General features: G+C 44.8%; 1 protein-coding gene across 1 annotated transcript in view; it reads left to right on the forward strand.

Moving 5' to 3' along the window:
• The first annotated feature begins 2,792 nt into the window (after positions 1-2,792).
• Positions 2,793-27,241, forward strand: part of WRAP73 (WD repeat containing, antisense to TP73) — a 77,162-nt gene continuing 52,713 nt past the window's right edge. Inside the window, 3 exon segments of the mRNA XM_089667085.1 lie at positions 2,793-2,919; positions 6,277-6,429; positions 15,819-15,935. Of these exon segments, the coding sequence (XP_089523211.1) occupies positions 2,851-2,919; positions 6,277-6,429; positions 15,819-15,935 (339 nt within the window). The 5' untranslated portion in view covers positions 2,793-2,850.

Consider the following 27,241-nt stretch of genomic DNA (forward strand, 5'->3'; position numbering starts at 1 on the left):
CCCTAATGAGTCCTAATTAACTCCATTCTCCTATTAGCAACTTTTTACTGCTGATTTTTTAAAATTATTTTTATACTATTATTATTTTTTGTTTCTTTTTTTACAGCGTTGCATAAAAATGTGGAAAATAGAAAAAAAGGTAATAAATAAAATGTATTCCTAGTAACTCTTTATTAACCCTATTCAGCCCTAATTACCTTATTTTTCCTTTTAGCAATTTTTTTTCTGTTTATTTTTTAATCTCTATTTGTTTTTACCATTATTTAATGTTTGCGTGTTCTTTTTTTAATAAAAAACACAAAATGACAGAAAAAAAAATACAAGGTGTTCTTGAATCCCCACCATTATTTATTTATAACAGGTACTTATATAGCGCCATCAATTTATGCCGCGGTTTACATATATATTGTACATTCACATCAGTCCCTAACCCTCAAGGGGCGTACAATCTATTTTTCTGTTTAGTTTTTTACCATTATTATTTAATTTATTTTCATTATAAAATGCATAAAATTAAAAAATAAATAAAATGTGTTCATAATAATCCTTTATTAACCCTCAGTTAATTTTATTCAGCCCTAATTATCTCCTTCATCCTCTTAGCTATTATTTGTTGTTGTTTTTTTTAAATCTCAATTTTTTATCATTATTAAATATATAATTTTTTTTTTAATTGAATGAGCCACACAAAATAAAATAAATAAAATGTGTTCCCATTAATTCCTTTAGTTAACCCTAGTCAGACGTTACTATCTCCTTTCCCCCTTTACCAATTATATTTCTGTTGACTTTTTTTTTTTTAACATGGTTATTAAGTGTTTTTTAATTTAAAAAAAAATTGGCAAAATTAAAAGAAAATAAAGTGTTCCTATTTAACCCTTTAGTTAACCCTAATGATTTCCTTCCTCCCCTTGGCAATTCTGAGTATTTTTTGGTGTTTTTTTACAGTACTGTATTGAAAAACATGCAAAAAAATAAATAAAAATGGCGCCTTTTAAAATAAATTTGCAATAACTTTGTTGTACTTTGTAGTAGAAATGTAATTTTAGTGTTATAAGGGAAATTATAGCATTATATATATATATATATTAGTACTTTAACTCTGATCATAATAGAATTTTTTTTTATATTTAATCTTTTTAGTACTTTTTTACCTCATCGGAATAGAATTTTTTTTAATATTTTATATTTAATCTTTTTAGTACTTTTTTAACTCGTCGGAATAGAATTTTTTAAAATATTTAATCTTTTTAGAACTTTTTTAACTCGTCGGAATAGAATTTTATTTTATATTTAATCTTTTTAGTACTTTTTTAACTCGTCGGAATAGAGTTTTTTTTTATATTTTATATTTAATCTTTTTAGTACTTTTTTAACTCGTCGTAATAGAATTTTATTTTATATTTAATCTTTTTAGTACTTTTTTAACTCGTCGGAATAGAGTTTTTTTTTATATTTTATATTTATTCTTTTTAGTACTTTTTTAACTCGTGGGAATAGAATTTTTTTTTATATTTTATATTTAATCTTTTTAGTACTTTTTTAACTCGTGGGAATAGAATTTTTTTTATATTTTATATTTAATCTTTTTAGTACTTTTTTAACTCGTAGAAATAGAATTTTTTAAATATTTTATATTTAATCTTTTTAGTACTTTTTTTTAACTCGTCGGAATAGAATTTTTTTTTATATTTTATATTTAATCTTTTTAGAACTTTTTTAACTCGTCGGAATAGAATTTTTTTTATATTTTATATTTAATCTTTTTAGTACTTTTTTAACTCGTCGGAATAGAATTTTTTTTTATATTTTATAGTTAATCTTATTAGTACTTTTTTAACTCGCCAGAAAAATTTTTTTTTTAATATTTTATATATAATTTTTTTAGTACTTTTTTAACTCTAGTCAGAATAATTTTTTTTTATATTTTATGTATACAATTTATTTTTTAAATTTCCATAGAAATAATCATTTTTTTTTTGTTTTAGGCAGAATATGGAAGTATTAGCCCCCCCCCGTCAGGTGATGAAGCTGTCTCTATGGTAACAGGAATAATTGTCTCTCACATACACGGTGAGGTCTCAGGGGGCTCCATGTCCGGGTGAGGGGACACACACAACCGGGAAGCAGCCCGGGATCGTCTCCCGCCTCCCTTCCCGCCTCTCCGCTCCCGCCGCCTCAGGCCGCCAATCCCACCTGGGCTCCGCCCCAACCACCTGCCTGCCACACGCCAAAAGCCCCGCCCCCATCTTCGTCCTCCCGTTTTGTCGTTTACATAGTTTACGCCCCCTCCCTACGCTATGCAAAAGTTGATTACCATACGGCCCGCCCACCTTAGGCACGCCTCCTCCCCTTCGTTGTGCAAAAGCTGATTACCATACGACCCGCCCACTCTAGGCACGGCCCTCCCGTCACGGTGCAAAAGCTGATTACCAATACGGCCGGCACTCTAGGCTCGCCCCCTCCCTTCGCTGTGCAAAAGCTGATTACCATACGGCCCGCCCACTATAGACACGCCCCCTCCCTTCGCTGTGCAAAAGCTGATTACCTTACGGCCTGCCCACCCTGGGCACGCCCCCTCCTTTGCTATGCGAAGACTGATTACCATACGGCCCGCCCACCCTGGGCACGTCTCCTCCCTTCGCTCTCAGCCGTTGGGATAGAGCTGATTACCATACGGCCCGCCCACCCTAGGCACGCCCCCTCCCTTCGCTCTCAGCCGTTGGGCTTTAGCTGATTACCATACGGCCCGCCCACGTCGCCAGCGTCCTTCCGTATTCCCTTGACGTGTACGTGCTCCGCCCCCCGCTCCGGTAATGGACTCGGCTGGATGAGGAGAAGAAGAGAGACATGAACTTCTCTGAGGTGTTCAAACTGTCCAATCAGCTGTGCCGGTTCTCCCCCAACGGGAGGTATCTGGTGAGTGTGCTGAGAGGGGATTGGCTGGGCCCGGGAAGGAGCACACGATCTGGTAATGTATATTATTCGTTCTGAGTGGCGCCCCCCCCCTCCCCCCCATCCACCCGCCGTGCGATGTACCATCTCATGTCTTGCTGTGTTGACTCTTCACGATCGGCGGGGCATTCCTTCTGCCCAACATACATATATATATCCTTAGGTAAAGATGACAGTAAATTCAATGGTTGCTAGGACACCACCAGCCTTGCAGCATCATTGGTTGCTAGGGTGCCATCAGCCTCACAGCAGCACCACTATTTGCCGGGACGCCGTTGGGTTCTCAGCAGCATCACTGGTTGCCGGGATACCGTGTGGGCTCTCAGCAGCATCACTGATTGCCAGGCCGCCGTGTGGGCTCACAGCAGCATCACAGGTTGACGGGTTATCTTGTGGGCCTCGCAGCAGCATCACTGGTTGCCGGGCCGCCGTGGTCTCGCAGAAGCATCACTGGTTGCCGGGCTGCGTGGGCCTCACAGCAGCATCACTGGTTGCCGGGACAACCGTGTGGGCCTCGCAGCAGCATCACTGGTTGCCGGGACGCCGTGTGGGCCTCGCAGCAGCATCACTGGTTGCCGGGACGCCGTGTGGGCCTCGCAGCAGCATCACTGGTTGCCGGGACGCCGTGTGGGCCTCGCAGCAGCATCACTGGTTGCCGGGACGCCGTGTGGGCCTCGCAGCAGCATCACTGGTTGCCGGGACGCCGTGTGGGCCTCGCAGCAGCATCACTGGTTGCCGGGACGCCGTGTGGGCCTCGCAGCAGCATCACTGGTTGCCGGGACGCCGTGTGGGCCTCGCAGCAGCATCACTGGTTGCCGGGACACCATGGGAAATATCTGATTGCCTCTCGGGGGATCAGGAAGGATCTTTTTTTCCCTGCAGGAGCAGATTGCATCATGCTTTATTGGGATTTTATGCCTTCCTCTGGATCAACTCTGATCACCCCCCCCAAATGTTTCTCCCCCAACAAAACTGGGGTGCCCTGGAGCACATGCAGAGCCACGCTTTTCCATCTGTCCCCATTTACGTGGTCACATGACTCAGAGGTCACCTGGGTGAGTGTGACTCCGCTAACCACCAGCCTCATAAGGACCATTGTGGATGAGATTCTGAGATTGGCTGCGGAAAGCGGTAAAATATTAAACCCTCCCCCCCATGAAGTCATTGGCTCCTCCCACCTCATCTAGTCAGCGATTGCCTTGTATTCATTGAAATGAACACAACACATTTTGTAAACGGAAAAGGCGCTGGGCGAGCAACTCTGTGTGGTCAGTGTACTGGAGGGGAAGCTGCCGGAACAGGATAGCGCTTCCTGCGGGTAGCTCAGACTAGTAGGTTGGTTTCATGACCCGCCCCCACCCCGCACTCAGGCTACTACATTGGTTTCATGACCCGCCCCCACCCCGCACTCAGGCTACTACATTGGTTTCATGACCCGCCCCCACCCCGCACTCAGGCTACTACATTGGTTTCATGACCCGCCCCCACCCCGCACTCAGGCTACTACATTGGTTTCATGACCCGCCCCCACCCCGCACTCAGGCTACTACATTGGTTTCATGACCCGCCCCCACCCCGCACTCAGACTACTACATTGGTTTCACGCCCCGCCCCCACCCCGCACTTAGAATACTACATTGGTTTCACGCCCCGCCCCCACCCCGCACTCAGACTACTACATTGGTTTCACGCCCCGCCCCCACCCCGCACTCAGGCTACTACATTGGTTTCATGACCCGCCCCCACCCCGCACTCAGGCTACTACATTGGTTTCATGACCCGCCCCCACCCCGCACTCAGGCTACTACATTGGTTTCATGACCCGCCCCCACCCCGCACTCAGACTACTACATTGGTTTCACGCCCCGCCCCCACCCCGCACTTAGACTACTACATTGGTTTCACGCCCCGCCCCCACCCCGCACTCAGACTACTACATTGGTTTCATGACCCGCCCCCACCCCGCACTCAGACTACTACATTGGTTTCACGACCCGCCTCCGCCCCTCACTCAGGTTACTACATTGGTTTCACGACCCGCCTCCGCCCCTCACTCAGACTACTACATTGGTTTCACGACCCGCCCCTCACTCAGACTACTACATTGGTTTCACGACCCGCCCCCACCCCTCACTCAGACTACTACATTGGTTTCATGACCCGCCCCCACCCTGCACTCAGACTACTACATTGATTTCACGACCCGCCCCCACCCCGCACTCAGACTACTACATTGGTTTCACGACCCGCCCCTCACTCAGACTACTACATTGGTTTCACGACCCGCCCCCACCCCGCACTCAGACTACTACATTGGTTTCATGACCCGCCCCCACCCTGCACTCAGACTACTACATTGGTTTCACGACCTGCCCCCGCCCCTCACTCAGACTACTACATTGGTTTCACGACCCGCCCCCGCCCCTCACTCAGACTACTACATTGGTTTCACGACCCGCCCCCACCCCGCACTCAGACTACTACATTGGTTTCATGACCCGCCCCCACCCCGCACTCAGGCTACTACATTGGTTTCATGACCCGCCCCCACCCCGCACTCAGGCTACTACATTGGTTTCATGACCCGCCCCCGCCCCTCACTCAGACTACTACATTGGTTTCACGACCCGCCTCCGCCCCTCACTCAGGTTACTACATTGGTTTCACGACCCGCCTCCGCCCCTCACTCAGACTACTACATTGGTTTCACGACCCGCCCCTCACTCAGACTACTACATTGGTTTCACGACCCGCCCCCACCCCTCACTCAGACTACTACATTGGTTTCATGACCCGCCCCCACCCTGCACTCAGACTACTACATTGATTTCACGACCCGCCCCCACCCCGCACTCAGACTACTACATTGGTTTCACGACCCGCCCCTCACTCAGACTACTACATTGGTTTCACGACCCGCCCCCACCCCGCACTCAGACTACTACATTGGTTTCATGACCCGCCCCCACCCCGCACTCAGACTACTACATTGGTTTCATGACCCGCCCCCACCCCGCACTCAGGCTACTACATTGGTTTCATGACCCGCCCCCACCCCGCACTCAGGCTACTACATTGGTTTCATGACCCGCCCCCGCCCCTCACTCAGACTACTACATTGGTTTCATGACCCGCCCCCACCCCGCAGCCCTCCAGATGTGACCCGTCAATTACAGGTAACCAGGCTGGCCCTATATGCATGTAATAGATTATTCCTAGAGTTCGGTTGTCAAGGTGGACGATCCTGACCCTCCTGTGCATCTATCGATCGGTCTGTCCTGTGCGATGAAATGATCCGCTCTTCGTTCTCCTCCTCCGCAGGCGTCCTGTGTGCAGTACAGACTGGTCATCCGTGATGTCGGCACCCTGCAGATTCTACAGCTCTACACCTGTCTGGACCAGGTCCAGCATGTCGAGTGGTCATCGGACTCCATGTTCATCCTGTGCGCCATGTACAAGAGGGGGATCGTACAGGTAGGTTACTGGTGGGGCCTCTCCAGCGGGTGTACGGCGAAAAATACTGCCTGGGGTTGGTACTGGGGAAGCTAGGTTCAGCTCTGTGCAGATTGCGGTGGATGTGTTTTTCCAATGCGTTTCGCATTTTTGAACACTCGTTTTTTGATTCAGTTTTAACACGTTTTTGATGTTTTTTTTTTTCTGCTCTTGTTGTGTTTTTTTTTTTTTTTTAATAGAAAAGTCTGTTCATGTAGTGCAACTTTGATGTGGCTTCAAATTCTCTGGTACTCTAGTCGCATCAATATGTGCAGAAAACTTACAGCTACTTTCACACTGCATATGTGTTTTTGCAATGCGTTTTTAACATGACATGTGACTCAAAAGCGCGCAGCTGGTGTTTTGCTGCGTTTTTCCAATGATTTCAAAGGGGAGTTGCATTTTCTTTTTTTTTTTTTTACACACCAAAAATGCAGCAAGCAGGATTTTTAGGTCTCATGCACACAGGATGCTAAAGCGGAGCTCCACCCAAAAGGGGAAGTTCCGTTTTAAGGACTGCTCCCCCGCTCCCCATTAAGGATTGGCACCTTGGGGGAGTGGGTACCTGAATTTGACAGGTACCCGCTCCCACTTCCGGTCTGATCGCCTTGGTGATCGGAAGCGGAAGGTGTCCTCCCTCCCTATAGTCTTTTGGGACACGTGACAGGTCCCAGAAGACTACAGGACCATTCATGAAGCGCAGCGCTGCTCACGCATGCGCAGTGGGTACCGGGCTGTGAAGTTTTTGTAGCTGCTGACTTTTATTTGTTGATAGGTTGAGTGGAACTCCACTTTAACCTCTTCCTGTCTGGCCCATGTACATAAACAGCCGGACGGGGGCAGTGCAGGAGTGGGTTGCCGTTCATAAATGGCGACCACATTTACAGCCTGTGTGTGCTTCCTGGGAGCGCGCAGCTCCACGCTCTGCTGCCTGCTGTGTCTGGAGGACACAGCGGAACACTGATCGCTGTACGGGACCTCTGTGTGAGGTCCCGATCATGTGATCACTGATTGGCCAATCAGTGATCACATGAAGAATAGTAAGCAAGATGTCACATCTGACATCATTGCTTCCTACGTGTGAAATTTGTGAATAATCACAGAGGTGACATGGCACAAGGCTATTCACAACAGCATTGTACCATGTGACAAGCTGTGACCAATCACAGCTCACACAGTATTTCTTAACGGCTGCAGGAATGCAGCCAGAGAGAAGGAGAAATGATTGCTTTTATAGTTCTAATGGCACGCCGCCCGCACTGGAAAACGCAACCGTACTGGGAAGCTCGGCTGCGTTTTCAGATGAAGTGCCGGGACTTCTTTCCTGTGGGGCACGGGAGTCCATTAAAATGAATGGGCTCTCGTGCTAACGCAAAACGCAGCCCACACGGCCGCATATATGTGAATTGAGGCCTAGGGTGAAATGTCATGGTTAGCAGTGCGTGCTAAACGGATATCGCTAACCCTAACTCTAACATGCGACTTTGGGCACATAAAGGTTCCTTTGCTACTTTGATGCGATGCCAGAAGGGTGAAGTTGCATCAGTCGCATTACATGAACATACTTCCTATTAGCCAAGAAAAAAAAAACATGTTTTTGATGCGGGTCCATTGAAGTATGTTACATGCAAAATGAAATCTGCTGCGGTAAGCCCGGGTTCACACTGATGTGGTCTGGAATTCACAGTTTTCTCTGTGCGAATTCCACACCGCATCAGAGTCGCACTGCGGTCATGCAAACCGCTGCGGGTGCATATGTTAACCCCTTCACGCCTGAGGGTAAAACAAATCTAAATGCCTAAGCACAATTTTGCAACATTGACACGTGTTAATAAAACCGTCCGTATCACCACAACTACTTTGTACATCCAGGTGGATTATACCGCATTTTTTTCAGGACAAATTGGGCTTTCATTTGGCGGTAAATTGTAATGGATATCTCCTGATTTTTTTTTTTTATTATTATTATCAAAGGAAAATTAGCCCAAAATAGTAAAAATAATTTTTTTTTTTGGGTGTGTGTTTTTCTTGTTACTACCATAACCGACCACCAAAGAACGACCCAAAATACATTCTCCAGCTCTTGACAATCGCAGGGATACCATATATGTGTATGTTATTTGTTGTTTGTACCCGGAGTACAGCCCAGAAGCAATAGTATGCTTTTTTTTTTTTGGGGGGGGGGGGAGGTTCTTTACCTAAAGCACACAGATTCCAATTAAAAAAAAAAATAAATCCAGACCTTTGACCCCGACCTTGACCCAAACATTAACACTGGCACTAAACTAGATCGCACCTTGATCTAGGTATTTTTTTCTTTTTTAATATTTATCTTTTTTTTTTTAACAAACATTTTTTTTTTTCCTCTATGCCAGGAGTTACCCTAGGTTGACATATATGCGGCCGTGTTTTGCGCGGGCACGAGAGCCCATTCATTTTGTTTTTTTTGGGTTTTTTTTCTACCTACAACACACTGACAGACACCAATTGTTTTTTTTTTTTTTTTTTAAATCCTGACCTTTGACCCAAACACTAATCCTGGCACTGAACTAGATCAAACCTTGATCTAGATATTTTTCTTTATTTCTTTTCTTTTATTTTTTAATATTTATTTATCTTTTTTTTTTTTTCTTTTTTTTTTTTTACCTACAACACACTGACACTAACTGACACCATTTTTTTTTAAAATCCTGACCTTTGACCCAAACACTAATCCTGGCACTGAACTAGATCAAACCTTGATCTAGATATTTTTCTTTATTTCTTTTCTTTTATTTTTTAATATTTATTTATCTTTTTTTTTTTTTCTTTTTTTTTTTTTACCTACAACACACTGACACTAACTGACACCATTTTTTTTAAAAATCCTGACCTTTGACCCAAACACTAATCCTGGCACTGAACTAGATCAAACCTTGATCTAGATATTTTTCTTTATTTTTTTTCTTTTATTTTTTAATATTTATTTATCTTTTTTTTTTTTCTTTTTTTTTTTTTACCTACAACACACTGACACTAACTGACACCATTTTTTTTTAAAAATCCTGACCTTTGACCCAAACACTAATCCTGGCACTGAACTAGATCAAACCTTGATCTAGGTATTTTTCTTTCTTTTTTTTTTTTTTTAACAAACAATTTTTTTTTTCCTCTATGCCAGGAGTTACCCTAGGTTGACATATATGCGGCCGAGTTTTGCGCGGGCACGAGAGCCCATTCATTTTGTGTGTGTGTTTTTTTGTTTTTTTTTTTACCTACAACACACTGACAGACACCAATTGTTTTTTTTTTTTTTTTTTAAATCCTGACCTTTGACCCAAACACTAATCCTGGCACTGAACTAGATCAAACCTTGATCTAGATATTTTTCTTTATTTTTTTTCTTTTATTTTTTAATATTTATTTATCTTTTTTTTTTTTTACCTACAACACACTGACACTAACTGACACCATTTTTTTTTAAAATCCTGACCTTTGACCCAAACACTAATCCTGGCACTGAACTAGATCAAACCTTGATCTAGATATTTTTCTTTATTTCTTTTCTTTTATTTTTTAATATTTATTTATCTTTTTTTTTTTTTCTTTTTTTTTTTTTACCTACAACACACTGACACTAACTGACACCATTTTTTTTAAAAATCCTGACCTTTGACCCAAACACTAATCCTGGCACTGAACTAGATCAAACCTTGATCTAGATATTTTTCTTTATTTTTTTTCTTTTATTTTTTAATATTTATTTATCTTTTTTTTTTTTCTTTTTTTTTTTTACCTACAACACACTGACACTAACTGACACCATTTTTTTTTAAAAATCCTGACCTTTGACCCAAACACTAATCCTGGCACTGAACTAGATCAAACCTTGATCTAGGTATTTTTCTTTCTTTTTTTTTTTTTTTAACAAACAATTTTTTTTTTCCTCTATGCCAGGAGTTACCCTAGGTTGACATATATGCGGCCGAGTTTTGCGCGGGCACGAGAGCCCATTCATTTTGTGTGTGTGTTTTTTTGTTTTTTTTTTACCTACAACACACTGACAGACACCAATTGTTTTTTTTTTTTAAATCCTGACCTTTGACCCAAACACTAATCCTGGCACTGAACTAGATCAAACCTTGATCTAGGTATTTTTCTTTATTTTTTTTTCTTTTACTTTTTAATATTTATTTATTTTTTTTACCTACAACACACTGACACTAACTGACACCAATTTTTTTTTTAAATCCTGACCTTTGACCCAAACACTAACCTTGGCACTGAACTAGATCAAACCTTGATCTAGGTATTTTTCTTTATTTTTATTTTTTTTAACAGACATTTTTTTTTTTTCCTCTATGCCAGGAGTTACCCTAGGTTGACATATATGCGGCCGTGTTTTGCGCGGGCACGAGAGCCCGTTCATTTTGTGTTTTTTTTCTGTTTTTTTTTCTACCTACAACACACTGACAGACACCAATTGTTTTTTTTTTATAAATCCTGACCTTTGACCCAAACACTAATCCTGGCACTGAACTAGATCAAACCTTGATCTAGGTATTTTTCTTTCTTTTTTTTTTTTACAAACTTTTTTTTTTCTATCCCAGGAGTTAGAGAGATACATTGTATCTCTCTTCTTCATTCATAGAGAGAGAAAAAAAACAAGGGGGCCGGGCTGTACAGTGACTGATCACTGTGATAGCCAATCAGAGACTCGGAATCGGGAGTTCCTGGGTTCCGATCTTTAGAACGGGACTCGGGGCTCTCAGTGACACCGCGGTCTTTGTGCTGGGAGCGCGCCGAGCGGCGCGCTCCCAGCACAAAGACGGGTATGCAAATATGTGGCCCCACGGAAGAAAGCCCAGTTCCGTGAGGCCGCATATTTGTGTGACGTCGGCGTCAAAGGGTTAAGTTAACACCCCGAAAGCGGTCTGCAAAACTCGGTGCAATGTGCAGAATCAGATCGCATAGGTGTGAATATCCGAGCGATCCGATTCTAGTGCGGACCAAAAAAAAGGGTCCTGCACGTTTTTCGGGTGTGGTGTGAATAGAGCCTTACACAATGTATGGCTCCAATCGCACCGCACACAAATCACAGGAATTAGGCGCTGTTCCTGTGCAAATTACATGCAAGATATACCACACCGCATATATGTGAACCTGGGCTAAAAGAAGTCCCTGACCCTTCCCAAAAAAGGCACCGACTCAAAACGCACAGAAGTGAACTAGATCCATAGGGAAAAAAAAATGCTGTAAAAAACGCAGAGGTGTGAACCGGGCCAGGGGCGGACTGACCATTTGGAAACTCGGGCACTGCCCGAGGGCCTGGGGTCAGTAGGGGGTCCCATGAGATGCCCCTGATACCTTTTTCATAGGCTTTTTTGAGTTTGGGTAAGGACACAGGGGCCCCATGATCCCCTATTGCCCGGGGGCCCCATGAGTTGTCAGTCCGCCCCTGAACCGGGCCTTAGAGAAGAAATGCGCTTTTCCTTTATACAAGTGACAGTCAGACACTCTTCAAGACATGTTCCTATAATGGAGGGAGGTGTTATCTCCTCACATTTGCTGCCCCTGTGAGTTGCACCGTAGTGCTGATGCAGCAAAGTGTGAATGTGAACCCGGCCAGTAAAAGCCAAAATACAGAAGAGGCCACAGAGGAAAAAAAATCTGCAACAGGAAGATGGACAATAAAAAGCTGACAGACATTCTAGCCTTCCCTGAAGTAACATAAAAAGGATTTCTTCTTCTGCCTGTGTTGCTGTTGGAGAGTTTTGTTTACTTCCTGTCTGGTAAAAAGGTTGTCACTGCGGCAGGAAGTGAGGGGAAATCTGTGCCCAGGACAGACAGAAAATCCTGAAACGAGTTCTAATACTTCCCCGTGCTATTCTATACTAAAAAAAAAAGTTTGGCTAGAGATACTAAAAGTGGAACTTCACTCTCTCAGCCAACATGAACGATTTTTAATCCTTCTGCTTCTAGCATTAGGAAATGGATAGGAAGGTATATATAAAAACAAAATGGGACAACCATCGGGTGGTAGGGAGGTATATTATATTTACTTGTTCAAACCCTTTTTTCTAATTTCTTAATTTGCTTCCTGGTTTTCCGGCCTAGGCAAATGATGTCATCCATCCCAGGAGTCTACAGGAGGGAAGGAAGGGCTATATACCCTCCTGCCTGCATGCCTCAGCTAAGGGCAGAAAGATTCCAGGACATATATGCTACATGAATCATCTGCCTTTTATTTTTTTTACTTTTTGCTATTAAACATGCCCAGTAAAAAAATGTAAAAAATCAAATTTCGTCATAAATTTAGGTCAAAATGTATTCTGCTCCGTGTTTGTGCTAACAAAAAATCCCAATGCGTGTAAATTAATCAGTTTACGTGAAAGTTATAGCGTCTACAAATGGCGGTATAGATACTGGAATTTTTTTATTTATTTTTTACTAATAATGGTGATCAGTGACTTATAGCGGGACTGCGGCGGGCACTCTGACACTGGGGGGGGCATTGACTTGGTGTCACTGACATCCCCAGTGACACCAATACAGTGATACGTGCTAAAAAAAAAAAAAAGCACTGACACTGTACTAATGGCACTGGGCAGGAAGGGGTTAACATGCGGGGTGATCAAAGGGTTAACTGTGTGCAGGGAGTGTTTTACAAGGGGGCGATGTGTTGGTGCTTCACTGTAATCACACTGCTCTGGATGGCTGTGCCCGAGCCGGCAGGGAGGAGGACTGGTAGTAAACAAAGCAGTCCTCCTTCCCGTCGGTGATGCTCAGTCAGTACTAAAAAAAAAAACCCCACTGGCACTGTCACACACGAGCGCACACACACAAACAGCAACATTAGATCCCTGATAAGCAACACTAGACACACTAGCTACAATAGATCCCCCAGCAGCCAGCAACAATAGACCCTCAAGAACACCCCATCACTCCTTGCTATTACATATTCAGTGCTGGATGTGCCGTAACTGCATTCCCCTGTGGTCTCTCCCAACTGACCCCCACAGCAACAATAGATCCCTCACAGGCAACCCTAGACACACCAGCTACAATAGATCCCCTAGCAACAATAGACCCTTCCCTGAAGTAGATCCCTCCCAGCAACAACTGACTGCCAAACAACAATAGATCCCTCACAAGTCGCAGTAGACGCCCCTGCTACTATATATCAGCCAGCAACAATAGACCCTCCAGCACACCCCTCACTCCTTGCATTACATACATTTAATGCTGTAGGTGCCGGAACTGTGTTCCCGCTGAAAAAGTCCCTGCTATTAATACTACAGCATACAAAGACTATGTAGGCAATTAAGGCCCTTTACTGGCCCCCCATGACTGTGCTCCTGCACAGAGCTAGCTCCGTAAAGACATTGTTTGGTGTGGAGGAACTTGTGTCCTAACCTCAACCCTACTGAACACCTTTGGAATGAGCTAGGACACCAAGCCAGGTCTTCTCATCCACCGTCACCGGCAGGCATTTTACCACGTGATCAGCCGTGTCCAATGACACAGCAGATCACCGGTAAATGCAGTTGTTGGTTATCGGCTGCACTTTCCTCACACAGTCAGCGTATGGAAAGTACTGCCAATAACCGGCAATTGTCAGAGGACGGATCGGCACAGATCATCAAGGCACTGATGATCAGTGCCACCCATCTGTGCCTAGCAGTGCCGCCATTAGTGCCCATCAGTGCCACCCACCTGTGCCCATCAGTGCCGCCAGTTAGTGCCCAGCAGTGCCACCCACCTGTGCCCAGCAGTGCCGCCCATTAGTGCCCATCAGTGCCACCCACCTGTGCCCATCAGTGCCGCCAGTTAGTGCCCATCAGTGCCGCCAGACAGTGCCACCCACCTGTTCCCATTAGTGCCTATCAGTGCCACCCACATGTGCCTAGTAGTGCCACCCAGCAGGGCTGCCACTCATTGCCACCCATTAGTGCCCATCATTGCCACCGACCTGTGCCCATCAGTGCCACCCACCTGTGCCCAGCAGTGCCGCCAGTCAGTGCCACACATTAGTGCCCATCAATGCCACCCACCTGTTCACATTAGTGTCCATCAGTGCCCCCCACCTGTGCCCATCAGTACCTAGTAGTGCCACCCACCTGTTCTCATTAGTGCCCATCAGTGCCACCCACCTGTGCCTAGTAGTGCCACCCACCTGTGCCTAGCAGTGCCGCCAGTCAGTGCCACCGATTAGTGCCCATCAATGCCACCCACCTGTTCCCTTTTGTGCCCATCAGTGCTGCCCCGCAGTGCCGCCAGTCAGTGCCATGTTGCATATCAGTGCCACCTCATTAGTGCCCATCAGTGCCTAGTAGTGCCACCCACATGTGCCCATCAGTGCCCCCCATCAGTGCCATATTGCATATCAGTGCCACCTCATTAGTGCCCATAAGTGCTTAGTAGTGCAACCTACATGTGCCCATCAGTGCCACCAGTCAGTGCCATGTTGCATATCAGTGCCACCTCATTAGTGCCCATCAGTGCTGCCTATCAGTGCAGCCTCATCAATGCACATCCGTGACAGAGAAAAATTACCTGTTTGCAAAATTTTATAATAGAAACAAAGAAAAAAAATTTTTTTTTTCAAAACTTTTGCTCTTTTTTTGTTTATAGCGCAAAAAAAATAAACCCCCCAGCGGCGAGTACATACCACCAAAAGAAAGTTCTATCTGTGTGAAAAAAAAAATGGTAAAAATTTCATACGGGTACATTGTTGCATGACCGCGCAATTGTCATTCAAAGTGCGACAGCGCTGAAAGCTGAAAATCGGCCTGGGCAGGGAGGGGGTATAAGTGCCCCGTAGGGAAGGGGTTAAAAAAACTCAAAAGCAAACCTGCAGAAGAACAGTATTAATACTCCCCTGTCCTTCCACCATCACCTCTGATGTACACCTGCCGCCAGGATCTTCAGTATCTGACACTAGAAGTGTTCGATGTCTGCGGGCCCCACTGCCTGCTATGGGATCACCAGCTGGTGGAAACACAGCGCACAGTAAATCTTGCAGGAATCCGACACACCTGGAAGTGTCAGAAGCTGAAGATTCTGGTGGTGGGTGTATCTCTCCTCAAGACAGCGAAGATCAGAGGCATGGACATTGGGACGGGTAAGTATTAATATTCTTCTTTTGCAAGTTTCTTTTTTGCTGATAGAATTGTTTTAAGAATTTAGTTAAACACCCCCCACGTGCTGAGATTTAGGTAAAGCCATATGAAGAGTTCAAATGTAATCTGCTGTATAATGGGCTCTTGTGCACTTACTTTTGCAGCGGGATCCACCTCCAGTCCTTCATAGTTGCAGGCGTTCAGAACGTTCCTTTTGGTAGCTCTCCGTGTTCCGGACTTTCATTGATCTCCCTCTCTCTCCCTCCCCAGGTCTGGTCCCTGGAACAGCCGGACTGGCACTGCAAGATCGACGAGGGCTCGGCGGGGCTCGTGTCCTGCTGCTGGAGCCCAGATGGCCGTCACATTCTCAACACAACAGAGTTTCATGTAAGCGTGGGCTGATGCCTCCTCCACTGGGTATCAAATGTTCATGTCTGCTCGCTCCCCTTCTGAAAATAAATCGCAGTGGGCTCAGAGGTATCGGGTTCCCCAGACGGAAGTGCGCGGCTGTAGTTTTCCTTTTTTAATAAGGCTTGCCTGATTTCCTATCGAGCATCGTTTTGGACAGGCTGCACCCTCGTGTCCCCAGTCAGAAGTTGCTGCTTTACATTGGCAGATCAGAGCAGCTGTTGTGTTAGCAGATGATGCGGATGTTTGTTTTATACTTAAAGTCCAACTCCGGACAGATGTAAAAGACCTAAAACAACCCGCATGGAAGAAAAATATATTTGAAATATATTTTGTAAATATTTTTCCCAAACATATTGCCATATATTTGAAATGCTACAATTTTGGCCATATTCAATATATTTCTATTTAAAAAAAAAAATAAATAAATAAATATATATATATATATGAAAAATTTATTTCAGGTACTTATATAGCGCCGTCAATTTACGCAGCGCTTTACATATATATTGTACATTCACATCAGTCCCTAACCCTCAAGGGGAGTACAATCTAAGGTCCCTAACCCTCAAGGGGCGTACAATCTAAGGTCCCTAACCCTCAAGGGGCGTACAATCTAAGGTCCCTAACCCTCAAGGGATGTACAATCTAAGGTCCCTAACCCTCAAGGGGCGTACAATCTAAGGTCCCTAACCCTCAAGGGGCGTACAATCTAAGGTCCCTAACCCTCAAGGGGCGTACAATCTAAGGTCCCTAACCCTCAAGGGGAGTACAATCTAAGGTCCCTAACCCTCAAGGGGCGTACAATCTAAGGTCCCTAACCCTCAAGGGGCGTACAATCTAAGGTCCCTAACCCTCAAGGGATGTACAATCTAAGGTCCCTAACCCTCAAGGGATGTACAATCTAAGGTCCCTAACCCTCAAGGGGCGTACAATCTAAGGTCCCTAACCCTCAAGGGGCGTACAATCTAAGGTCCCTAACCCTCAAGGGGCGTACAATCTAAGGTCCCTAACCCTCAAGGGACGTACAATCTAAGGTCCCAAACCCTCAAGGGGCGTACAATCTAAGGTCCCTAACCCTCAAGGGGCGTACAATCTAAGGTCCCTAACCCTCAAGGGGCGTACAATCTAAGGTCCCTAACCCTCAAGGGGCGTACAATCTAAGGTCCCTAACCCTCAAGGGGCGTACAATCTAAGGTCCCTAACCCTCAAGGGGCGTACAATCTAAGGTCCCTAACTCACATTCATACACATACTAGGGACTATTTAGACAGGATCCAATTAACCTACCAGCATGTCTTTGGAGTGTGGGAGGAAACCGGAGTATCCGGAGGAAACCCATGCAGGCACAGGGAGAACATGCAAACTCCAGACAGGTGGTGCCGTGGCTGGGATTCGAACCAACGACACTGGTACTGCCAGGCGGAAATGCACGTTGAAATGCGTTTTTTATTACAAAAATAGTTTTCATATATACTGTATCTCTTTAAAAATACAAATCTACATTTTTGGAATGCATTTACAAATATATAAAAATATGTTAATGACTTTTTTATGTTAAAAAAAATCTTAAGAATGTATTTAAAAAATATATATATTTTTAAAAATATATATTTTTTTTAAATATTTTCTTCAGATTTTTTCTATCATATTAAAAAAAAAGTAATTTTAACATATATTTTTACATATATTTGTAAAAGCATTCCAAAAATGTAGATTTGTATTTTTAAAGACATACAGTGTATATGAAATGTATTTTTAAAAATATATATTTCATATGTATTGTAATAAAAACGTGTGTGTGTGTATTTTATTATTTTTAATATGGCCAAAATTGTAGCATTTCAAATATATGGCATTATATTTGGAAAGAATATTTTTAAAATATATTTCAAATATATTTTTCTTCCATGTGGGAATGCAACTCTGTAATCACTAATACATCGTTAATATATTATATTAAAGGTTTTTTTTTTTTTCTTTTTATAGCAAACCTGTTATACTTGCCAATTCTGGGGTTTCTAAATCTGGAGAGTGTAAAATCTGGTGCATTTCTGCACAGGAACCAATCAGCTTCCAGGTTTTATTGGCAAAGCTTAACTGAACAAGCTGAAGTTAGAAGCTGATTGGCTGCCATGCACAGCTGCACCAGATTCTGAGTGCACCAGCTTTAGTAAATCTCCCCGTGTGTAATCGTTTTGCACAGAGCAGTCCCGATTCTCTCCACAACCCCCCCCCATCGCTCCTGGCTCCTCCCCCTTGACCAGTGCCCCCAGTAGCAAGCGACTTGCTATGGGGGCACTGGTGCGTGCTCACTCCGGAGCCCCACTCTATGGATCCATAGGATATGTAGAGCTGCGCCCCTGCTCCCTCCTCATTGACTCACTGGATGTGATTGACTGCTGTGTCTCAGCCAATGGGGAGAGAGACCTGGGACAGCTGAGGCTCCCGTGCACAGCGCTGGATCGAGATCGGGCTCACCTGAGTATTGGGGGTGCTGTGGGGGAAACCGCACACAGAAATTTTTTTTTTTTTTTTTACCTTAAAAAAAAAAAAACCTTCATCCTGCACAACCATTTTTAAATGTTTGCTGTGTAAGTACCTGAATGTGATCTGGTAATGAGCCTCTTGCAGTCCCTGTACAGCAGGGCTGAAGTGTGAGAGAAAGAAGCAGTCAAGGAAAACAATCAGTTCATGTGGTGACATGAAGCATGCCGTTAGGAGGAGAGAACAGAGTGACAGAGATGAATGCATCACTGTGCTGCTTTTGCTTTCTGCCGATTAAATAGATACCCAACATATCGCTTGAGCCTGGGATATGGCAACTAACTTTGCTATAGGTGATGCAGGTCATCATTTTATTTCAATGGCTTTTATTGAATAGTTTAACAAAGGAAAAAAGACATAAGTAAAAAAAAAAAATCATTATCAATGACCAACGATCCATCGTATATACAGATAGAAACAACAAAGTTTGCTGCAACAATTGGCAGTTAGGACAAGACATAAATCGTGGCCAATTCGAGATCAAGTATATCTCACCTTGCCAGCCTAGAATATACAATGCAAAGCAGTAAAAACAACCAAGGAAAGAGTAGAAAGAAAAGGCACAGAGAGGTATTGGATCCACGGGTTCCATTGTCATCGGATTTGTTCGATTTATTGTGTAGGACACAGGGGAGTTTGTCGTTAATCATCATCCAATTAACTTTCTTTTTAACCATTTGCTGACCGCAGATAGCTGAATGGCGGCTTCACTGCGGCCGGCCAGTTCTGGGAGGGCGTCATATGATGTCCTACGGACACAGCTGATCACATGATGTGGTAAAAGGCCAATCACAGCTGCCTTTTACCACGTGATCAGCCGCGTCCAATGACGCAGCAGATCACCGGGAAATGCAGTTGCCGGTTATCGGCTGCACTTTCAGCGTGAGGAAAGTACTGCCGATAACCGGCAGTTGTCAGAGGAGGTATCGACACCGATCATCAGGGCACTGATGATCAGTGCCGCCCACCTGTGCCCATCAGTGCCACCTATCAGTGCCCATCATTGTTGCATATCAGTGCCCACCATTGTTGCATATCAGTGCTGCCTATCAGTGCCCATCATTGTTGCCTACCAGTGCCGTCTATCAGTGCCCATCATTGTTGCCTATCAGTGCCCATCATTGTTGCCTATCAGTGCCCATCATTGTTGCCTATCAGTGCCCATCATTGTTGCCTGTCAGTGCCTATCAGTGCCGTCTATCAGTGCCCATCATTGTTGCCTATCAGTGCCGTCTATCAGTGCCCATCATTGTTGCCTATCAGTGCCCATCATTGTTGCCTATCAGTGCCCATCATTGTTGCCTATCAGTGCCCATCATTGTTGCCTATCAGTGCCCATCATTGTTGCCTATCAGTGCCGTCTATCAGTGCCCATCATTGTTGCCTATCAGTGCCCATCATTGTTGCCTATCAGTGCCCATCATTGTTGCCTATCAGTGCCCATCATTGTTGCCTATCAGTGCCGTCTATCAGTGCCCATCATTGTTGCCTATCAGTGCCCATCATTGTTACCTATCAGTGCCCATCATTGTTTCCTATCAGTGCCGTCTATCAGTGCCCATCATTGTTGCCTATCAGTGCCGTCTATCAGTGCCCATCATTGTTGCCTATCAGTGCCCATCATTGTTACCTATCAGTGCCCATCATTGTTTCCTATCAGTGCCGTCTATCAGTGCCCATCATTGTTGCCTATCAGTGCCCATCATTGTTGCCTATCAGTGCCCATCATTGTTGCCTATCAGTGCCCATCATTGTTGCATATCAGTACCGTCTATCAGTGCCCATCATTCTTGCCTATCAGTGCCGTCTATCAGTGCCCATCATTGTTGCCTATCAGTGCCCATCATTGTTGCCTATCATTGTTGCCTATCAGTGCCCATCATTGTTGCCTATCAGTGCCCATCATTGTTACCTATCAGTGCCCATCATTGTTACCTATCAGTGCCCATCATTGTTTCCTATCAGTGCCCATCATTGTTTCCTATCAGTGCCGTCTATCAGTGCCCATCATTGTTGCCTATCAGTGCCCATCATTGTTTCCTATCAGTACCGCCTATCAGTGCCCATCATTGTTGCCTATCAGTGCCCATCATTGTTTCCTATCAGTGCCGTCTATCAGTGCCCATCATTGTTGCCTATCAGTGCCCATCATTGTTGCATATCTGTGCTGCCTATCAGTGCCTGTCAGTGCTGCCTATCAGTGCAGCCTCATCAAAGGAGAAAAAAATTACCTTTTTGCAAAAATTTGTAATAGAAACAAAGAAAAACTTGTTTTGTTTTTTTTTCAGAATTTTTGCTCTTTTTTTGTTTACAGCGCAAAAAATAAACCCCCCAGCGGCGAGTACATACCAGTAAAAGAAAGCTCTATTTGTGTGAAAAGTGCTAAAAGTTTAATATGGGTACAGTGTTGCATGACCGCGCAATTGTCATTAAAAGTACAACAACGCTGAAAGATGAAGATTGGCCTGGGCAGGAAGGGGTATAAGTGCCCGGTAGGGAAGGGGTTAACATAGTCAAGTGGAATGACCGATTGCCGCCAATGTCTAGATATAGCAATCCTCGCTGCCAGAAACATATAGGAAATCAATTTTATGAGATTTCTTGGGAACATTATCTGAAAATTTGTGAGAGCGCCGCCTCCGGGGATCTGCGAATATTTATACCCGTCACTGAGATTACTAAATTGAACATTCGAATCCAAAATCTAGTCACTGCATTGCCACCAGATGGGAAACATAGACCCGACCTGGCCATATCGCAGAGGCAGATGGATGTATCTTTGCCATCCGGGGATGTACCAGATACCATCTCAGCAAAGATTTATAATTTGCGTCAATTAAAGTATTATTGATAAAAATGTTAGACGTTGCCAAGGTGATATCTTGCCAGTCCGGCAGGTCATCATTTTTAGAGGTAACCACGACCAATGACCTTGGCATTATTGGTCTCACTCTGCTGTGCACAGCTGGATGTAAAATACAGCGCAATCCAAGTTTTTGTATGTAAGCGCCACTGACGTGTGCATTTATGTTAGTGTGGGGAGCAGTTTAACTCCTTGGTGCTCGCTGTACCCATACTGTATATGCAGGCTGTCGGCTGGTGGGCCTTAACAGCGAGAGGCCACATGTATGTGTGTACCTAAAGATAAGCAGAACAGCTGAGAGTGTGCGCTGGGGGATAACGGAAAGCTCCCGATCTCTACTTGTGATTGGCAGCTCTCTGATCACGTGACCGCCATGACAGCCACGGGAGCTCTCTGATCATGTGACCACCGTGACAGCCACGGGAGCTCTCTGATCATGTGATACCCACGAGAGCTGTCTGATCATGTGACCGCCGTGACAGCCACAGGAGCTCTCTGATCATGTGACCATTGTGACAGCCATGGGAGCTCTCTGATCATGTGATCGTCGTGACAGCCACAGGAGCTCTCTGATCCTGTGACAGCCACGGGAGCTCTCTGATCATGTGACCACCGTGACAGCCACGGGAGCTCTCTGATCATGTGATTGTCGTGACAGCCACGGGCGCTCTCTGATCCTGCGACAGCCGCGGGAGCTCTCTGATCCTGCGACAGCCGCGGGAGCTCTCTGATCCTGCGACAGCCGCGGGAGCTCTCTGATCCTGCGACAGCCGCGGGAGCTCTCTGATCCTGCGACAGCCGCGGGAGCTCTCTGATCCTGCGACAGCCGCGGGAGCTCTCTGATCCTGCGACAGCCGCGGGAGCTCTCTGATCCTGCGACAGCCGCGGGAGCTCTCTGATCCTGCGACTGCCGCGGGAGCTCTCTGATCCTGCGACTGCCGCGGGAGCTCTCTGATCCTGCGACTGCCGCGGGAGCTCTCTGATCCTGCGACTGCCGCGGGAGCTCTCTGATCCTGCGACTGCCGCGGGAGCTCTCTGATCCTGTGACCGACGTGACAGCCACCATAAGACATACTTTGCACTCCCATACTTTAATTGTGCGTGTAAACCTTTTTTTACACTGTTGAGGCATGGAAGGTTTTGGAAGAATTTACTGGGCCCTGGTCTCAATAAGGTTGAGGCCCCGTTCACATTATCACGAGTGTTCCGGCTACACGATTTTTAAAGCGTGATTTTTAGGCGATTCTCCATGTCGCATAGGGCAGTCCATTCACTTGAATGGGCTGCTCTATGTTCATTTGCTACCCGAAATAAAGCTCCTGTATCTTTTTCGGGTGACAATCTTCACTCAGTTTGTAATGGCGCAGTAAAATGGCTTTGTATATTGTAACATTAACCGTTCCCTTCACTAGAAATACCTAAACTGAAAAAATTTGGAGGCACGTCCCTGTAACTTTTGACTGTATAGCGTTCTCGTTGCCTATAGCAACTCTGACCTACAAAGCCATTCACAATGTCGCCCCAAACTACATAACTGACCTGATACCCAAATACCACCCTACCCGTCCCCTCCGCTCCTCACAGGACCTCCTACTCTCTAGCTCCCTGGTCTCCCACGCCCGATTGCAGAACTTCTCCAGGACTTCCCCCATCTTCTGGAACTCCCTACCCCAATCCATCAGACTGTCACCTACCCTCCTCACCTTCAGGCGCACCCTGAAAACCCTCCTCTTCAGGGAAGCCTACCCCAACCTGACCTCACCTATCAACTAACCTCCTCCACTCCTCCCACCACTCCATCCCCCGCAGCCATCTCCTCCTGTACCACTATCCCCTCCCTCCTAGATTGTAAGCTCGAAAGAGCAGGGCCCTCGATCCCCTCGTGTATTGTATTGTTACTGTCTTGTCTCATGTTCTGTCCCCCTTGATACTGTACAGCGCTGAGCATACCCTTTGGTGCTATATAAATACTGTATAATAATAATTTTTGCTTTCACACTCTGTTGCTTTGTATTAAACCCAAAGCCACAAATCTGACAAATTTTAAAGCTTGGCATGTTTGGTATCCATTTGCTCGACGTTCTCTTATATTTTACCAAAGAGTTGGGCATTATGGTAGGTTTTTGTGCATTATGATTCTTTAAAGTGTATTTTTTTTAAATTGCGCTTGAGAAACCACTACTCAAACACCATGTGACATAAAAAAATGTCAACACCCACCATTTTATTCTCTAGGGCCTCTGATAAATAAATATATATATGTGTTTTAGGGGTTCTAAGTAATTTTCTATAAAACAAACACTGATTTTTACAGTGTCAAAAAAAGGCCTGGTCTTATAAATAAAATTGTGAAAATGGTGTTACTATCAAGAACGCGTCTTCTTGACCCCTTCATGCCGACGTCACACGAATATGTGGCCTCACAGAACTGGGCTTTTTTCCGTGGGGGCGGATATTTGCGTACCTGTTTTTCTGCTGGGAACACGCTCCACACAAAGACTGGGGTGTCACTGAAAGCGTCGGGTCCCGTTCTAACGATCGGCGCCGTGACTCACGATTCTGGGTCACATGATCGCTGTGATAGCCTCTGGTTGGCTATCACAGTGATCAGTCACTGTACCTGTTTCTCTATGAATGGAGGAGAGAGATGCATTGTATCTCTCTAAGGCTAGGTTCATATCTGTGCAGGTGGTGCGGCTGCGGATCCGCACAAAAATCCATGGATCCGATGGACTTATTGCACAGGTGGCCACCTATCACGGGACCACGCTTGGAGTCACTGAGCTCCTGAGAGCGACCCATTCTTTCACCAATGATTGTAGAAGCCGTCTGCATGCCTAGGAGATGATTTTATACACCTGTGTCCATGGAGGGGATTGGAGCACCTGAATCACATGATTGGGAGGGGATTGGAACACTTGAATCACATGATTGGGAGGGGATTGGAACACCTGAATCACATGATTTGGAGGGGATTGGACCACCTGAATCACATGATCTGGAGGGCGGGGACAATACTTTTGGTGGTATAGTGTATATGTGGACACTCATCCTTTAGGCTAGGTTCACGTGTGCAGGCGGTGCGGCTGCGGATCCTCACGAAAATCCGTGCAGCCGCACCACCTGCAGAGGAATGTGGACCCACGGGGTGCGGGTGCATTTAGTTTCAATGGCACACCGCCTGCACTGGAAAACGCAGCCATATTGGGAACCTCGGCTGCGTTTTCAGAAGTGCAGGGACTTCTTCTCTGCGTGTCAAGGGGCACGGGAGTCCATTCAAATGAATGGGTTCTTGTGCCCGTGCAAAACGCGGCCCGCACGGCCGCATAGATGCGAAACTAGGGTAACTCCTGGCATAGTGGGAAAAAAAAATGTTTGTTAAAAAAAAAAAAAAAAAAAAAAAGAGATAAGTAAATATTAAAAAATAAAGAACAAATACCTAGATCAAGGTTTTCTCTAGTTCATTGCCAGGGTTAGTGTTTGGGTCAAGGTCAGGTTCAAAGGTCAGGGGTTTTTTTTGTTTTTTTTTCTTTTGTAAATTGGTATCCGTGTCAGTCAGTGTGCTTTAGGTAAAGAAAACTCCCAAAAAACAAAATGTGCACTTTCAGGGGCGGACTGACCATTCGGAAACTCAAGGGCCCGGGGTCAGTAGGGGGCCCCACGAGATGCCCCTGGTACCTTTCATAGGCTTTTTTGGGTGTGGCTTGAGTGTGGGCGAGGACACGGGCCCCATGATCCCCTATTGCCCAGGGGCCCCATGAGTTGTCAGTCCGCCCCTGCGCACTATTGTTTGTGGGCCGTACTATGGGTACAAACAACAAATAACACACATATATGGGATCGCTGCGATTGTCAAGAGCTGGAAAATGTATTTTGGGTTGTTCTTTGGTAGGTTATGGTAGTAACATACAGCTAAATAAAAAAAAAATTTTCTTTTTTTTTTTTCACTATTTTGGGCTAGTTTTTCCTTTGATAATAAAAAAAAAAAATCAAGAGATATCCATTACCATTTACCAGCAAATGAAAGCCCAATTTGTCCTGATAAAAAAAACCGTGGTATAATCCACCCGGATGTACAAAGTAGTTGCGGTGATATTGACAGTTTTACGAACGCGCGTCAACGGTGCAAAATTGTTCTTAGGCATTAACATTTTGTTTCACCCTTTAGGTGTGAAGGGGTTAACGGCACTCCGTAGATTTCTGCCACAGCCCATAGAAAATAGAGCCTCACATGGGTGTGGCTTGAGTGTGGGCGAGGACACGGGCCCCATGATCTCCTATTGCCCAGGGGCCCCATGAGTTGTCAGTCGGCCCCTGTGCACTATTGTTTGTGTGCCCGTACTACGGGTACAAACAACAAATAACACACACATATATGGGATCGCTGCGGTTGCAAGAGCTGGAAAATGTATTTTGGGTTGTTCTTTGGTAGGTTATGGTAGTAACATACAACAAAATTTAAAAAAAATATATATTTTTTTTTTTTTTTACTATTTTGGGCTAGTTTTTCCTTTTGATAATAATAATAAAAAAAAAAAAAAAAAACGAGATATCCATTACCATTTACCAGCAAATGAAAGCCCAATTTGTCCTGAAAAAAACAAACGTATAATCCACCCGGATGTATAAAGTAGTTGCGGTGATACGTGCGGTTTTTACGAACGCGTGTCAACGGTGCAAAATTGTTCTTAGGCATTAACATTTTGTTTTACCCTTTAGGTGTGAAGGGGTTAACGGCGCTCCGTAGATTTCTGCCTCAGCCCGTAGAAAATAAAGCCTCACATCGAAACGCACCGCAAGCGCCAAGTGTAACTAAACAGTTGTTTTCGTTCGTAACGTATTAGTTAAAATATATCATAATTGCTGCGCGGTCCAGCGTCGTGGTAAACGCACCGTGACCTCATTTCCATTGTTGATGGGTGATGTTTGGATACGGTTTAACCTATTTGTCACACTTTTTTTTTTTTTTTATGATCAGTTCGGAGCCTCGAATGTCGGAGTCCCGGGCCAAATTCCATCATACAGTATATAAAATTTTAATTGCTCTGAATGGCTTGTTTATGATCTTGCCACTTGTTGTAAGTGATGGGAAGGAGAAGCCGAAGACGAATGTGTTGAATCAATTTCGGGTGGATGTATGGAGTCTGCATAACCGGAGCCGGGTGATGACATGCGCTGCGCTAGTCACATGAGGTCAGCTTGCAGTGGCCGAGGGAACGGAACATTTGACAATCGTCTGGCGCTGACAAGCAGGCAGTAAATGAGGTTTTTGTTCATATGTCGGAGATGTACAGACTGTAAAGTATGTGTCCTGTTATCACCGAGGAAGTGCAGTAGCTCTTTAGAATTGTGCCGACCAGTTGTGCTTCCCGTTCCACGCTTCCCGTAATTTAATGGTTATCTGGTGGCACCTTTGGGAGTTTTATAGCGGACGGCGATGAGAGATGTTCCGTATCCTGTCACGGCTCCTTCTCGGGTCTCTTGCTAATTGTGAGAATTGAATCTGTTGTACAAAAGACGATCTGTCCTCATTTTTAATGATTTCACTCTTGCAGGGAAACTGTAATCCACTTTACAGTTTGTAATACGGCGATGTTTAGCTGAAAGCAAACTTCGACATTGCATAGTTACATAGTTAGTCTGGCTGAAAAAAAAAAGACAGTTACATAGTTAGTCTGGCTGAAAAAAAAAGACATAGTTACATAGTTAGTCTGGCTGAAAAAAGACAGTTACATAGTTAGTCTGGCTGAAAAAAAGACAGTTACATAGTTAGTCTGGCTGAAAAAAAGACATAGTTACATAGTCTGGCTGAACAAAAGACATAGTTACATAGTTTGGCTGAAAAAAAGACATAGTTACATAGCCTGGCTGAAAA

Source organism: Staurois parvus, unplaced genomic scaffold (genome assembly GCF_062004578.1).
Source record: "Staurois parvus isolate SC_StPar_1 unplaced genomic scaffold, SC_StPar_1.0 ptg003011l, whole genome shotgun sequence".
Classification (NCBI taxonomy): domain Eukaryota; kingdom Metazoa; phylum Chordata; class Amphibia; order Anura; family Ranidae; genus Staurois; species Staurois parvus.